At 33.3% G+C, this 14,780-nt stretch overlaps 2 protein-coding genes across 3 annotated transcripts; one reads left to right on the top strand and one right to left on the bottom strand.

Moving 5' to 3' along the window:
• Nucleotides 1-365: 365 nt before the first annotated feature.
• LOC100786349 (probable receptor-like serine/threonine-protein kinase At4g34500) lies at nucleotides 366-4,396 on the bottom strand. 2 transcript variants are annotated; one of them, XM_014764481.2, is made up of 8 exons: nucleotides 3,760-4,396; nucleotides 1,971-2,075; nucleotides 1,750-1,872; nucleotides 1,422-1,592; nucleotides 1,202-1,331; nucleotides 903-1,112; nucleotides 624-751; nucleotides 366-504 (listed from the first exon to the last, which is right to left on the bottom strand). In XM_014764481.2, exons 1-7 carry the CDS (start codon nucleotides 4,203-4,205, stop codon nucleotides 635-637), a joined length of 1,302 nt encoding a protein of 433 aa, XP_014619967.1. In that variant the 5' UTR covers nucleotides 4,206-4,396; the 3' UTR covers nucleotides 366-504; nucleotides 624-634. The 2 variants fall into 2 exon arrangements, with proteins under 2 accessions (XP_014619967.1, XP_006592106.1); XM_006592043.3 differs by having other exon boundaries at nucleotides 366-751.
• Nucleotides 4,397-11,996: 7,600 nt separating this feature from the next.
• Nucleotides 11,997-13,894, top strand: LOC102662806 (BTB/POZ domain-containing protein At3g50780). The gene has a single exon (XM_006592042.4). The coding sequence runs from the start codon at nucleotides 12,239-12,241 to the stop codon at nucleotides 13,694-13,696; it is 1,458 nt and encodes a 485-aa protein (XP_006592105.1). The 5' UTR covers nucleotides 11,997-12,238; the 3' UTR covers nucleotides 13,697-13,894.
• The last annotated feature ends 886 nt before the right edge of the window (nucleotides 13,895-14,780 follow it).

The following is a 14,780-nucleotide window of genomic DNA, read 5'->3' as shown; positions in this document are numbered from 1 at the left end:
CATGATATATATATAGTCCAAGACCACTTAATATTTTCAAATGGATTGAGGGATTGAATGCATAAGGAAGCTGATACTCATATCCCTTCCAGACAAATAGAAAGTATAATCAATAACTTTAAGTATATGTTTGAGTGAACATTCACAGAATTGATTTTAAATTAAATTAATTTTGAAATAAAATAATTTATAACGTTCTTATTCTAAAAACAAGTTAATATAAGATTTTGAATTTAGTACAAAGTAAATTAAAGTTGCTTCAACTATAAATCATTTTAAAGTCAATTAATTCTTCAACACAATACCTGTGCGATTTTCTACCTAAAATCATAATATTTCAGCCTGATTTTAAATGATCCTACATGAATACAAACATGCACTAAAGTTCCTTGAATGTGTCCACAAGCAGACAAACAAAATTGACAGATAGTGAGGTGCGTATTTACAAGCCATGCTCTTTCTCAGTTCCCAAGATAATGCAATACAACAAAATGGTGTTGAAACCTGAAAGGAAAAAACTAAAACGTATAAGATATGCACAAAGACTCAAAACTCGTTCATAAAACATCACGAAATCCTAATACAAATAAGAAAAAATGGATCGCCAAAGTTGGATGACCAACATTACAAACAATTATCTCCATCTTGATTTTTCTACGGTTTCTGCATGCTTTGTTGGTGGATAAGGAACTTTAATGGAAACATCTGCATGAGAAGGCACAGGATCTTTTTCTCTAACTGAACGTAGCTCCTGTTTAACAAGTTAAAGTTAGTCATTTCAGGAAGATGAAATGGCATTTTAGTTTTTTAAACAGATAAATCCATTGCACAACTGTGCTTAAGGGGAATGTTTGCCATCTTTATGAGAAACTGATAAAGAGTGGCTGGAGTATAGTGCTTACAGAACGAAAGGGGAAATCATCTGTCTCAAGCATATGAATAATTTGACCCATCTTTGGTCGCTTAACGACATCCATGTCTATACAGCGCAGACAAATCAATAAAACTCTCTTCAAAGATCTTGGAGGGGGAGGAATCTCAATTAAAGGATCAACTAGCTCCTCACTACGACGACTTGCTACCATTGCCTTAAACCAATCTACCAAATTCATCTGAGGAACATAAACAAAAACATAGGTAAGACTTGATGGTGTTTCTTATGGAATGAACTAATGAAAACATTGACAAAACCCGGAATCACCTCTCCGGGTGGTCTTGAATAATCAATGGGGCTTCTTCCTGTGATTATCTCCATGAGAAGAACTCCAAAGCTATACACATCACTGCGCTCATTAAGCATACCCGAGCTTGCATACTCAGGTGCAACATATCTGCAGAAAATTAGCGGAAAGAAATCATGAGATGATTATCATCTATAGAACTTGAAAAGTAACATAGATCCTTGAGAAAGAACAAATTACCCAAATGTTCCCATTACACGCGTAGTCACATGGGATTTCTCAGATCCTAAGAGCTTGGCTAGTCCAAAATCTGATACTTTGGCATTCCAGTTTTTATCTAAAAGAATGTTACTGGATTTTATATCCCGGTGCACAACTTTGGGCTCTAAACCTTCATGCAAATAGGCTAAACTGTTTCATAATGTAGAAAAATTAATTGTCAAGATAGCATGATTAAGATGACATAAAATGGAACAATCATGGATACAGACTACAGAGCATGAAACCCGATAAACATAAGCAAATCACAGTAAAAGGAGAAAGAAAACTCAATGAACATTAAACACACCCTTTTGCAGTCCCAATAGCAATTCTCATTCGAATATCCCATGTCAAGGGGCTAACTGGTCCTACATCACCATGCAGCCATTGTTCCAAGTTTCCGTTGTCAACATACTCATAAACAAGCATCCTGAATGAAAGTAAAAGTGTCATTTAAAAAAAATCACAGGAATTCTGAACTTTTATCGTCTGAAAAACATTATAACAGGCATGTAAACAGAACAATACCTTCGAGCACCTTCTGCACAATATCCTACCAAACGAACCAAATTTTTATGCCTTACTTTTCCAATAGCTTCAACCTCCACTTTAAACTCCTTCTCAGCTTGACCCCTAGTTACGTATAATAATGCACATGAATTTTCAAATAAGATGGGAATATGACAGAAAGGTTTCACACTGAATTAACATACTAAAGATGCAGCATTGTTATTTCAGGAAACTTGAGAGAAATTTAGTTGGATCGAGAAACAAGCATTTCGCACAATGTTGTGCCAATAGTTCTTTTTATCATGGAAAAGTCAAATATTTAGGTAGCGACAACTTTAATTTTTAAGTGACAATGTTAAGAAATTGTTGAATGAATGGAGTAGTATGAAGTTGCCGTTATTTAATAGTTCTTTTTGAATTTGCATACAAGTCACAAATCCCGAAACACATAAAGCGATTGGTTCATGTAACTTATACGAAGACAAATAATTATTTCCCCCTGCTTAAATAAAGTTTTGGGGGGGATTTGATAAAGAAAAAGAGCACAGTAATTATATACGAACAACATAATAAATAAAGCAAAAAGTAAAGAGAAAAACAACAAACTAACATTATTACCCAGCCTAAAATAAAACGAAAATAAAAATAATAAACAAAATAGAGGAGAAGCACATGACCATTATTATAGTTTTAGTTTTTTAGAACGCCTAAATGATGAGAAATCATTATTAGTACTTTTTTAAACTCTCTTAAATAGCGTTTAAAAGTAAAGAATTGTTTCTCAAAAGTAAAATAATCCGCCACCAAACACGCATCACTTTTTTTTCCCGGTAAAGGCTATGTTTGGATATTTAGAAATTGCATTGCACATTTTCGAATTCCAAGGGGAAAAATGAAGAATTTGTTAGTACTATACAACTATTTTTATTTTTTTTATAATCAACCGGGCTAAGCCCAAAGAGAAAACAGATTACAACGGAACAACTCTTGGGAGATGACCTCCCATACTATTTTAGAAATAAAAGTTTTTTTGAGCTTCTCAAACTTTCATCCAAACATGTACTAATTCATTTGGATTACAAATAAGTTTGTGGAAACAGGGGCGGGGTTGTAAAAAGTGCAGGCCATCTCTCATTGACATAGAAAACGAAGAAAGAAACAGAGTTACTCAAAACTTTGTCACTGTACATACATATTTTAAAATAACGAATAGAATAAAGTAATAAATCATTGTCCCCAGACCCATTATTACTTTTTCACTTATAAAATCCGTAATCTAATAAAATCTATATAAATAATATTTCAAGTGTTGCATACTTATCAATTTAATCTTTAAATTGACATATTTGATTAATTAATGTTCCGAGACTAATTGCAAATATTCTTCAATAATTGAAGAACTTCTGAACACGATTTATAATAATGTAAGGACTATTTACATTAAAAAAAATCACTTTAACAATCAGTTAAAAGAATAAGTAATACTCCAAAATTGGAGAGCAAAATAGTCACTCGGTGCCTGAACTGAACTTGAAAAAGAACTGTGTGTATAATTTTTTATTTTACGTAATGGTTTGTTTAAAAAAAACTGTAACAGCAGTTAGAAGTGAAAATAAAATGGTGTATTGATTATTGATTTCTAATAATTGAGAATAAAAAATAAAAGGTTATTTCCTTTTGAGGGATGAAATTAGATGTTGATGCTAAATGAATGCAGGTGGTCGAAAATTGTTGGAGGAATCCTAGTAGAGAAAAAAAGATGTAGGAGAATTAGAGAAAGTGTGGAGTTTGGGCATGTGTGACATACTTGTTGTTGAGAAGATTCTTGACAGCCACGACCGAAGCATCGTGCAGAATACCTCTGTACACAACGGCGTAGCCTCCTTCTCCAATAACATTTCCTTCCGCAAACCCGTGCGTGGCGAGTTCCACTTCCCAAATGGTGTACCAGCGGCCCCACCCTATATCGGGATCCTCCCCCGACACTAGTTCGCTGCTTTGGTGGTGCTGGGCCCCACCAATTTCAACCTTGACCTCCGCCTCCTCCATCTTCTTCGGATCCGAGGCCTTGACCATGGTGATCTCCTTGGACACCAGAGGAATGCTCCCTGAGCTGTGTTTGGCCGCCAGGTTCCGCGTCTTGCGGAAGCAGAGGAAGAAGATCAGAAGCAGAATCAGCAACGCGGAGACGACTAGAATAGCTACTAACACAACAAGTTTCAAACTCACACTTGGCCCTGCCGACTCTGTCATTGCTGTGTTTGAAAAACACAAACCAAAGGGGTGTGTAATGTTCTGTTGTTGTTTTCTGGGTTACGAGAATGCCATTTCCTCTCCTTAGCCCTTACGCTGACCAGGAGACTGTGTGACGGTAATTAGGAGGCCTCATTATTACGTGATTTTTATATATGCTCCATTTCAAATTAATTACTTCCTGTTTTTATTCCAAACACGCTTTATTATTATTTTTTAATTTGGCGTTTTCTATTTGGATTAAAATGATCTTATTTAATACATTGATTTTTATACTTGTATCACTAATAGTAAGTATTAACTAAGTATATTTGAAAAAATGCATTAATTAGATTTTAATATTTTAAAACATCAAATGTTTTGAGGAAAAAAAATATTTTTTTTTTTAAATTAACTGAGGAAGCCTAAGCTAGATAAAGGGGACTCATCCCAGCTAGGCTAACCCCAATCCCTAAATCGCTGAGGCACCCCAATTAGATTAAAAGAGCAAAAAACATACATGGAAGACCAAACTAAACTCATGAGCAGCAAAACATCACTAAGTAATATCTAAACCTATAAGAAGAAAGATTAGTTATGGATCTATTAACAAGAAATAACAAATATTAGCAGCACTCTTTCTTACGCTCTTTTTTATATTCTTTATGATTGATTAAAATTTATTAAAAATTATTAATTTTGATAGGTTTTACTTCTCATTTAATAAAATCAAGAAAAAATAATTAAATAAGAAATAAAACCTTAAAAAAATTCAATAAAGTACAATCAATCATAAAAAGAGTATTTGAGAGAGTGTGTCAATAGCATTTCTTATTAAGAAAAAAGAAATACTAGTGACATTTTTTTTAATACTCTCTTAGAATCTTTTTTATAATTGATTAAAATTTATTAAAAATCAATATTTTTTTAGGTTTTGTTTCATATCTAATGATTTTCTCTCTTGAGTCTATTAACATCAGTAATTAAAAAACAAAAAAAAAAAGAGAGAGAGGAGCAGTGAATACTAAAATTAATAAGTTTGTCTTGCACAAGTATTACCTTCCTTGAAAATGAGAGAAATATGAAAGTTTATTAGATGTTAGATGAACACATTTCTCCACCTATTTAAGAACCTCAAAGGAGCTAAATCTGTACACTTGAATGCTTCGAGAACAGCCAAAGGGTCACACTCCGATTAGATATTAGTCCACCCTTTCTCATGCTAAAACATTAAAAGATATGAGGAGGTAGTCATTGTAGTAATAATTAATAAAATTCTATTATTGAGTGTTGATTAATTGATATAGAGTTATTCTAGTTTAATAACTAATTTTAAGTATATAATTATATTAAGTATTCATAAAAAGAGTTTTATAGTTCATAATAATTAAATTTAATTTGAAAAAAATTATCTTTCATAAAAAGAGTTTTATAGTTCATAATAATTATATTTAATTTGAAAAAAATTATCTTTCATAAAAAGAGTTCAATGTATGTGTATTGAATTTAATACTTCTTCCTTTTTCATTCTTGTTGATAATAATTTTAAAAAAATAATAAGAATATAACATTTAAATTGTTAATTTTTTTTACGAGTGTTTAATGGACTTGCAATTTTCTTAAGAAGGTTACATAAACATTACATGACAAACCTAGGGAGAGAGATTAAAAAAGAAACAAACCTAGAGGTGGAACTTGGAATTCAAGAGCTAACCCAACTATGTCTTCGTGATTTAATTTATTCCATGTTTTAATATTTCGGACTTTGAATTGTAGCTGATGAACTACTTGGAGCATAATCACCCCCATTATCAATAGCTCGCAATTGGATGTATATGTGTGTCAAATTGACTAGATCGTGATTCCACGTGAATGTGGTTATCAAACGTAACCTAACTCACCACCAAACGATTTGTTAATTGAATGCAATATTCTCTTGCTTGACAATTAATTTCACCAACATATAACTCCACCCCAGCACGAAAATAAACACGAGTTTTTCGGATTTTGCCCATTTATCAACTAATAGTGTAAGATTTTTGTATGGGAATATGACATTTATAAGAATTAATGGACCCAGTTTTAAATATAAAAAATACAGGCTCAGGCAGTGACGTTTTTATCAGTTTTTAATTGAGGAGGTGAAGGAGTTGCTCATTTAATTTAGACTATTTAAAGGGGTTATTTATTTTCTGAGAGTTAAAAATAGTAATGAATAAATAGATTATATGATTGTATACTTTACTGCAGTGCAACCGTGTAGGTTGGGCAAGCAATTGCGTGACTCCAAATGAGATGTAATATAGAACACTGATGGTAGCTGCCTTCTGCTCATCATTCAATGTTTTCAGATAAATAGCTCTCTCATCGATCCTATACAGCTCAGCCAATTCAAGATGGGTCAAGTTTTGGGATAGCTCCTCTTCGATTACTTTCAGTGCCCAAAATTTCTTTTCTTCCTAATAATTACATAATATAATATCAGTCAAATTAATCTCTAACTTAATAAATTAAAAACACTCATAATTTTTTACCTAAGACCAAAACAATTAAAAATTGAAAAATCAAACTCATATAACTCACAATTCAATGAACTCTTCATTGTATTAAAACTTTTTATCATCAAATGTGTGGATGAATTAATATAGAAGTCGCAGACAAAGTTATAACTTTATCTCATTATCACTATTTTTTATGAAGTCATAAACCTAATACTTGTAAAATTATTCCTTTTTTATATATTTTTCTTATCAAAGTCGTAAAAACCATAGAGACTTTATTTATTTATTTTTAATTATATTATGAAGTTGTGGCTGGATCTATGATTTGTTTCTTTTTTTTTTTAATTTTTGTATATATATTTTTTTTATTGTAGAGTTGCTCTGATTTGATTTTTTGTTCGAAAATGTTGTGTTAAATTTTGTTTGGTTTATTCTAAACAGTTGTGAATTTTTATTTTGTTTCTAATATTATAAATTATTATTTATTTTGTTTTATTAAAACCATATAAAAAACTTAATTTTTTACATATAATTGAAAGAGATAATCGTAGTAATTGTTCATATAAGTAAGTAAATATTTAATATTGTGTGAAATTTTTAATTTGGTGTTGTGATTAATTTGTATTGCTCATGATATGTTAATGTATTATGTTATTTTTATTTCAACATATTATTTTATTAATAAATAATTTTTTGTGCTTAATATTTGTTTCGAGATAAATATTAACCTTACACTCGTAAGTTGGCATTGCCTCTTTGAGGTAATATTGACTCGAGAACAATTCTTTTGGAATAAATATCAATCTCACACATCATATACACGGTCACACAACTTGCTACATGACGACTAACTTAAAAGTTATAAATTGGGTATAAACTTGTTTAAGGGTAAATGTGAAACTTCACATGTTATGAACATGTGACACAAAATCCAATACGTGATAAATTACTTATAGATTAAAGTCAAGTACAAATTTAGGCAACCGACCAAAGCAGGAGACGCCCTAGTGAAAAATTGACTTTGAAAACCTTTAAAATAGGATATTTAATACAAATACTTATAGTAAACTATGTGACTGATAATGTTACTTAGACAAACACTATAAATAGATATTCAATATGAAACACAGCATAATTCAATAAGGTGAAAATTCAAAAAGAAGATAAAATAACAATTCAAATATTTTTTACTTATGATAATAGTTAAAGATAGATATACTTATATAATTTAAGGGATGTTAATCAATAGATAATAATTACCTAAGTCTCAACATCTTGTTATTTTAACGGAAATAAAATAAAAGTTATTATCATAAAAATACATATTTAACTTCATCCTATTGCATCATTTAATTTTGAACCTAAATTTCATCCTATAAGTAGTCTTTCTATATTTGTATTTGTATAATATAGTAACATGAATTTAATTTAAGAATGTTATTCTTTCCGTCCATGTATCTATATCTGGTTTTTCTCTGGTGTAATATTTTCTTATTCTTTGTAAACAAGTGAAAGAAATTCACCGAACAGAGATGTTTAAGTTACAACACATGAACTAAAGACAATAACCTGATATATATGCGTTTTACAGTTGTACGTTATTAACTTTTATTAACGTTATTATATTTGAATGCTTTGCCACCTGAATGTAATGATTCCCCCCTTCAGTGCATCGTGCATGTTTCACTGTGTTATTTTCCGATTATGGCGCATGCCAAGTACCATGTGCCAAATTGCCAATATTGTGCTGAAAATGATGATTATCATTTTAACTTTTGAAAGTTGAAACAATACAATTACGGTCCACCCAAACACCCTTTCCGATCGAGTAAATTTGAAGAGGAGCAGACAAAAAATTACGGGTCAATAAGATTAGTCTCATTTTTTCCTCGAATGTCGCCACTTATGCACATGTTTAGTTTAGTTTACGATTGTTTTGTTTTTTAAAAGTTTTCTAATCCTAACTCGTAAATACTCAAATGAAGGAAAACTATCCTGAGTACGGTTTCTCGTTGTCTTTGTGCATATGTTTCATTTTTTTTTTCTTAACAATTAAGTTAGTTTGGCGAAAGAAAAAACAAAACCTTGATGCTTATGGTTCTTAGATGAGAAGAAAGCATGACACTTACAACCTAATGGAGATTGAAACCACGTAATCATGCTATCACCGATCATTTGCTTCTGAATTTTGTTGAGACAATATCTTGCAAAGATCTTAATCATTAATTAGTCATTGCACAATAATTAGAAAGGAAAGAAAATGTGGTACACATTGAGATTTCAACCGCAGAAAAATTCTACAACAAAGATAAGAGAGATCCAAACTCTCAATAGTATAAAAAAAAATCAACATCAGTTATATTTTACAAAGTGATTTTTTAGATCAATTATTATAAATACAAGACTTAATTCTACTTTTACTTCTACTTTTTTTTTTTGCCACATTCTATCTGCCGAATCAAGGTCCACATTTCTACCCCTAGAAAAAAGGGAGTGCCATAAAAGGAGGTGTGTGATGAAGGGAAGAGAAGAAGGAAGACGTGAAAGGAGGTGTGTGGTTTAGGAAAAGAGAATAATGTGGGAATGGGGTGGGAGGCAAAATGAAAGGGAATGGGGGGAAAGGGGTGCGAAGGAAGAAATAGAAGAACAATTTTAATCGAAACAAAAGAAAAAATGGGGTTGAAGGGGGTGAGAAGATAAGAATGTATCGTATGCAAATTATGGCCCATATTAGAAAGCTTTGAACAGAACCACCTAAGAAAAACAAAAAGGCTTGGGACAACTTGAACAAGGGGTTTGCTATTGGCCCCAATTACATTGTTTTTGACTTCTATCAACATTATCAATTTTCAAAGATACTCTTCCCAACAATACATAATGAAAACACACTTCCACTCCACTCCAATAGTAGGGGTGCAAAAAAAGTATAACGAAAGTGTGTAATATACAACAAATTCCATTGTACTATTTTTTCACACCCTTACTAGTTCAACGAAAGTGTGTTTTTGTTGTGTAACTAAGTGTGTAGAAAAAATATACAACAAAACAATAATTCCGTCATGCAAGTGGGGATCAATTAAGAAAATTCAAAGAAAGTATGATTTTTTTATATAATTATAATAGAATCAAACTTCTGTTTTGCATTTTTCTTAAAAAAAAAACATAACAAAAATATAATTCTACTAAATAAATAGTTATACAACAACATGATTCTATTGATTTATTGTACAAGATGGAATAGATGCCAATGTGGGAGGAAAAAATAAAAAGATATTTTAATATTTATGTATTTATAGTAGACTAAAAGTAATTTTGAAAGTACAATATCAATTCCCCTGAACAAGAGGCAGGAATAGAACACCCAAGAAAACTGCAATATCTATGTGTGATTCAAATATATATTGATCTAAACATGCCAAACAATTGAATAACATATTTAGATCAAACAACGGATACATTATTTAACATAATATTACATGCTTAAACAAAAAAAATACAATTAAACTAAATAAATAAATAATTTAAACACATAACTCAACTAAATCAATATAGTATATAAATAAATTAATTATAAGCAACATTAAATAATGATATTATTAATTATTAATTAAAGAGATTAAGGTATTTCACATAAAACGTTAATAGCAATACATGTATATGGCTAGGCAATGTATAAGTTTTTTTTATACAAACAATTATTAAACCTTCAAATTGTTTGAAAAGCAACGTGGGCTAGCCGAAGCTAACACGGGCCTTCACGAGAATTATGTAGAATATGTTTGCAATATTATTAAAAACATTAGCCACATGGCCCGCACTAAAATTCAACAGCTGATTCCAAAATGTGATTGTGTTAATAGCCCGCGTCAGTAGCATCAAACGAAACCAAAGGCCGTTTACATTGTCTTCAACCTTGAGACGGACCCGAATGGAAATTTGATGGCTTCCAACCATTTATGAAGTCTAAATTATCGTTTTAAATTACAGATAATTAAGAAAATCGATTTCAATATCATTCTAAGTCTTAATATGAATTAAAACAAACTCAAATATAAAGCCCAAATTCAAATCTGAAAACACAAGACAAAAAAACCTGGCCTTAATACCAAATGTGATTCACATATATAGTGATCTAAACATGCCAAACAATTAAACAACACATTTAGATTAAACGGAGAGCTAAATAGAACAAAATGTGTATCTCCTCCTGTCATCGCAACTCAAATTTGAACCTGACATCAACTCAACTTTGTTATTACTATGTAAAAAAGAACAGACTTTTGGTGATATAAAACTAAAAACAACTTGTTCTATTTATAAAATTCTGTCCATTAGAGAGCTCACCACAATAAAAACGAGAATTAGAATCTAAACAATTAGAATGAAAGTTCTTATTTGTTGCTTAATTTTATAAAAATAAGGATTAAATATGAGAGAAAAATGAATTATATATAAAAATTCACTTCCCATAAAAAACCACAACAGAAAAAAAAAATCTGAAAATAAAAAGAATAGAAAATTCCAACACTATGCTATTCATTTAGCATGTTAGTGTGGACGCTTGCATAATGTGTTGGTTTTAAAATTTAAAGACATTTTGGTTGAAGCAGGAATTAGCTTGATCAAAACAGAAATCGAGAACGAACAAGGGACCCACTATCTAGGCTATCGTTTTCTAGTTTTAGACGTGGCAGCACGTGATTGTTCCATTTGTTTATTTCTTAGTGCTCTAAAAAGAACCGTCCAGTGCTGGGTTTTGGATAAGATTTTTCTGATGATTAAAATAAAAGAATTCAGTAGGTGCTCCTAGATAGGTCCATTTCATCTTCATTAACTTCAACCTTATCTCAACTCACTCCTTAAAATTAAACTTTTTATCTTAGAGTCGCATTTCATTGCTCATGATGAGTCACCGTGTCTCCTCGCTGATAAACAAAAGGGTACAATTTTTCTACATATTTTCACCCAATTAAGTACTAACATGCATTTACCTATATCTGACAAGGTTGCTTTTGCTTTTGAATTTTGTGGATGATATCATACTTTAAATTAAATATTACACACACAAACATATTAAATTAAAATACAAACATTCTTACACATTTTTTAACAGATAAACTTAATCTTAGTATGACGCGGACAATCAAAGTGCCTTAATATGATACCAATCGGGATTTGGAAAATAATATATAATTTCAGAGTTTAATTAATTCGAATCCTGCTTAATATATTTATTTTTCATTAATAACATTTAAACTAGACCAAATTCTTATTAGTTTTTTTTTATGAAGTAAACTGTTAGTCAGTTAAATCAAATGCAACGGATACTTATTGAGTGCTTAATTCAACTAGAAAAATATTATTATGTAATTGTGTTTGTGTTGTTATAAAAAGAAGAGAGAAAGATAATGATTCTTAAAAAAACGGAAAGAAAAATCTAGACTAGTTGAAGAAAGAAACGCTTGTCTTTCCCTCCGTCCTCAGTCTGGAGCATCATCATGATCCGTTCCCTTCCAATTTACCCCAAAAATTAAAATATACTATTTCATTCCAATGTTTCCCAAGAAGCGGCAACGCACCACCGCAGCCTGCCGTTCCTCCTCCACACTCGCCACCATCTCTTCCCTCTCCGACGTAACCCTAACCGAAATCTCCCATAACCCTCGACCTTCCTCTCCCATGCCCGACGACCGTCCCTCCCCCGCGGCGGAAGACGCTCTCCATTATAACGACGCCGCCACTGCCGACGTCGTCCTCCGCCTCTTCATCGACGCTTCCTCTCCGCTCTATTCCGCCACCGCCGACTCCGTTTCCAACTCCGACCTCCACGTCTACCTCCATTCCGACGTCCTCCGCCGCTCCAAATACTTCTCCGCCCTCCTCTCCGACCGGTGGATCGGCCACGTCCACTCGCCGGAGCACTCATCCTCCTCCAACCGCGATCTCTTCCGCCTCAACCTCGGCGTGGCTCCCGCCGCCGGCTCGATCCAGTTGCATCTCATCGTCCTGGAGCTTCTCTACACGAACGACTTCGCCGCCGCGGTGGACAGCGCGTCGACGGCGCTGGATCTGTTACCGGTGGCACTGGAACTCCTCTTCGAGGAGTGCGTGCGCTGGTGCGTGGATTTCCTCGAGGCGGTGCCGTGGACGGAGGAGGAAGAGAAGCGAGTAGTGAGATTAATCCCCTTCCTTAGCGAGAAAGAGTCGAAGGAGCTGGTGGCTAGGGTTTGGCCTTCGGGAGAGGACTCATGCGAAGCGATGCTGCAAGGATTGATTTCCTCGGCGATGAACAGTTACGGCAACACTGCGTTCGTGAAGGCTTTCGTGGGGAAGATTCTTCGGGATCTGTCGTCGAGGGAGACGGCGAAGAGAGTGTTGGAGAAGGCGTTCAGGAAGAGCTTGAAGACGGTGAAGGAGTCGTTGGAGGATTATTCGAGTCCAGTGTTCAGAGGGGATCAGAACGAGACGGAGGCTATTCAGAGGCTGAATCTGCATAAGGCATCAACAAATGGGAAGCATCTTCTGTGGCTGGTGGAGAGGATGATCGAGCTTAGGGTTGCCGATGTGGCCGTCAGGGAATGGAGCGAGCAAGCTGGCTTCACTGCTGATTTGCAGAGGGCGTTTGGTGATGATGCATGGAGGAACATTGTGCCTGGCCTTCCTGCTGTTATTCTCAGGTGTACATGTAGGCTCGCCAATGCTGTCTCTGCTGGCACCATTCTCGCCTCTAGACAGGTGAGAAGGAAGCTCGTACAAGATTGGCTCCCGGTACTGCTTGTATGCAAAGATAATGTTTCACCCAGCAACAAATCATTGCATCTGGAACTGGAACAAACCTTCTTGCGAATCATCTCCACATTGCCCATGTCAGATGCTCAAGAATTGCTGCAGCGCTGCCTCAGCTTTTCAACCCGAAATGTTGAAGATTGTCCTCATTTGGTCACTGCATTCAACACCTGGTTCCGCCGTGCGGCCCGACCCCTCAAACCATATTCTCTCTTTGATCAATGACATGTCTGTTCTGTTTGGTTCGCGTGTTGTCAAATATTGTTCATATGTAAATACTATGTTCAGAAAGTTTAACTTTGTACATATAAATCGAAACTAAATGTCTTGTCTTGTAGGGATCAAACCAGCCAAAATACGTAGTTCTTGTCTTGAGGCCAATGGCTAATGGGTTCCTTGGAATGCAAGATTTTCAGTTCTAAAGTTTTGGTTCGCCGTTGCATGATTTGCGGGTGAAACGCTGCTTAAGAAATTTTGGCTCAAAATAAAGATACCAGCCTTGATTTGACCTGCTGCAAAAAAAAAAAAAAATCGTCACTTGAAGTACAATTACAATGTTTCAAATTTACGAATTTAATATGGATTTAATATTTTTTATTTTAAATTTGAACTACTTTCCAAAAAACTTAGCTCAATTACTATTATTATTATTTGCCTTTGCGTATATGAAACTTCAGTCATAACTTAAACTATTGTTTGAAGAACTTATTTATGATTCAGGATATTCATAAGGGAATTGGCAGCGGTGTGTTGACTGGATGCATGTCCTTATAAAGCTTATAAATTGCGGACTATTTCGCAAAGCATCTCAGCTCACTCTGCCAGTTTAGGATATTTAAGTTTCCTCTTGATTTTATTTAGTGCCTTAATGGCAGATACTTTATTATTTTCTTATAGGATTTTAGTGTTGTTTTGTTTTGGGCGTAGCCTTTCCTTCACCAACAATTTTTTTTTTAAAAAAGCATCCGAAAGTATTAAAGGTAGTTGATTCACAAGTAATATTTGACCTAGAAGCTTAAATTAAAGAAAAAAATAGAGAAAATATAATACTTGATTCAATGTTATATAATGTTTAGTCCTGCATTTTTTTAGTTCTCCTCCATTAATTTTATAGCTCAACAAAACAGAATGAAAATTTTAATAACATGAGTTCATTCGGAAAAAAAAAAAAGTCTCGAAATTCAGATACACAAAGCTAAGTGGATGAGGATTTTTTTTTTTTTGTTGTTGAAATGCTCGAAGAAATTGTCAATAAAATGATATGTTTGGAGGTTATAAAGTTAACCATGGTCTATCAATAAAATGATAA

The sequence above is a fragment of the Glycine max genome, chromosome 12, assembly GCF_000004515.6.
Source record: "Glycine max cultivar Williams 82 chromosome 12, Glycine_max_v4.0, whole genome shotgun sequence".
Classification (NCBI taxonomy): domain Eukaryota; kingdom Viridiplantae; phylum Streptophyta; class Magnoliopsida; order Fabales; family Fabaceae; genus Glycine; species Glycine max.
This window is presented reverse-complemented; position numbering and strand designations above follow the sequence as displayed.

What these genes read in the sequence shown, in the direction of transcription:
- LOC100786349 (XM_006592043.3), bottom strand. Translation starts at nt 4,205, where the DNA reads ATGACAGAGTCGGCAGGGCCAAGTGTGAGTTTGAAACTTGTTGTGTTA. An exon ending in AAGAATCTTCTCAACAACAA is followed by an intron (nt 2,076 to 3,759) that starts GTATGTCACACA and finishes ATACGTAACTAG; the next exon opens with GGGTCAAGCTGAGAAGGAGT. An exon ending in ATGATTTCCCCTTTCGTTCT is followed by an intron (nt 752 to 902) that starts GTAAGCACTATA and finishes CTTGTTAAACAG; the next exon opens with GAGCTACGTTCAGTTAGAGA.
- LOC102662806 (XM_006592042.4), top strand. Translation starts at nt 12,239, where the DNA reads ATGTTTCCCAAGAAGCGGCAACGCACCACCGCAGCCTGCCGTTCCTCC.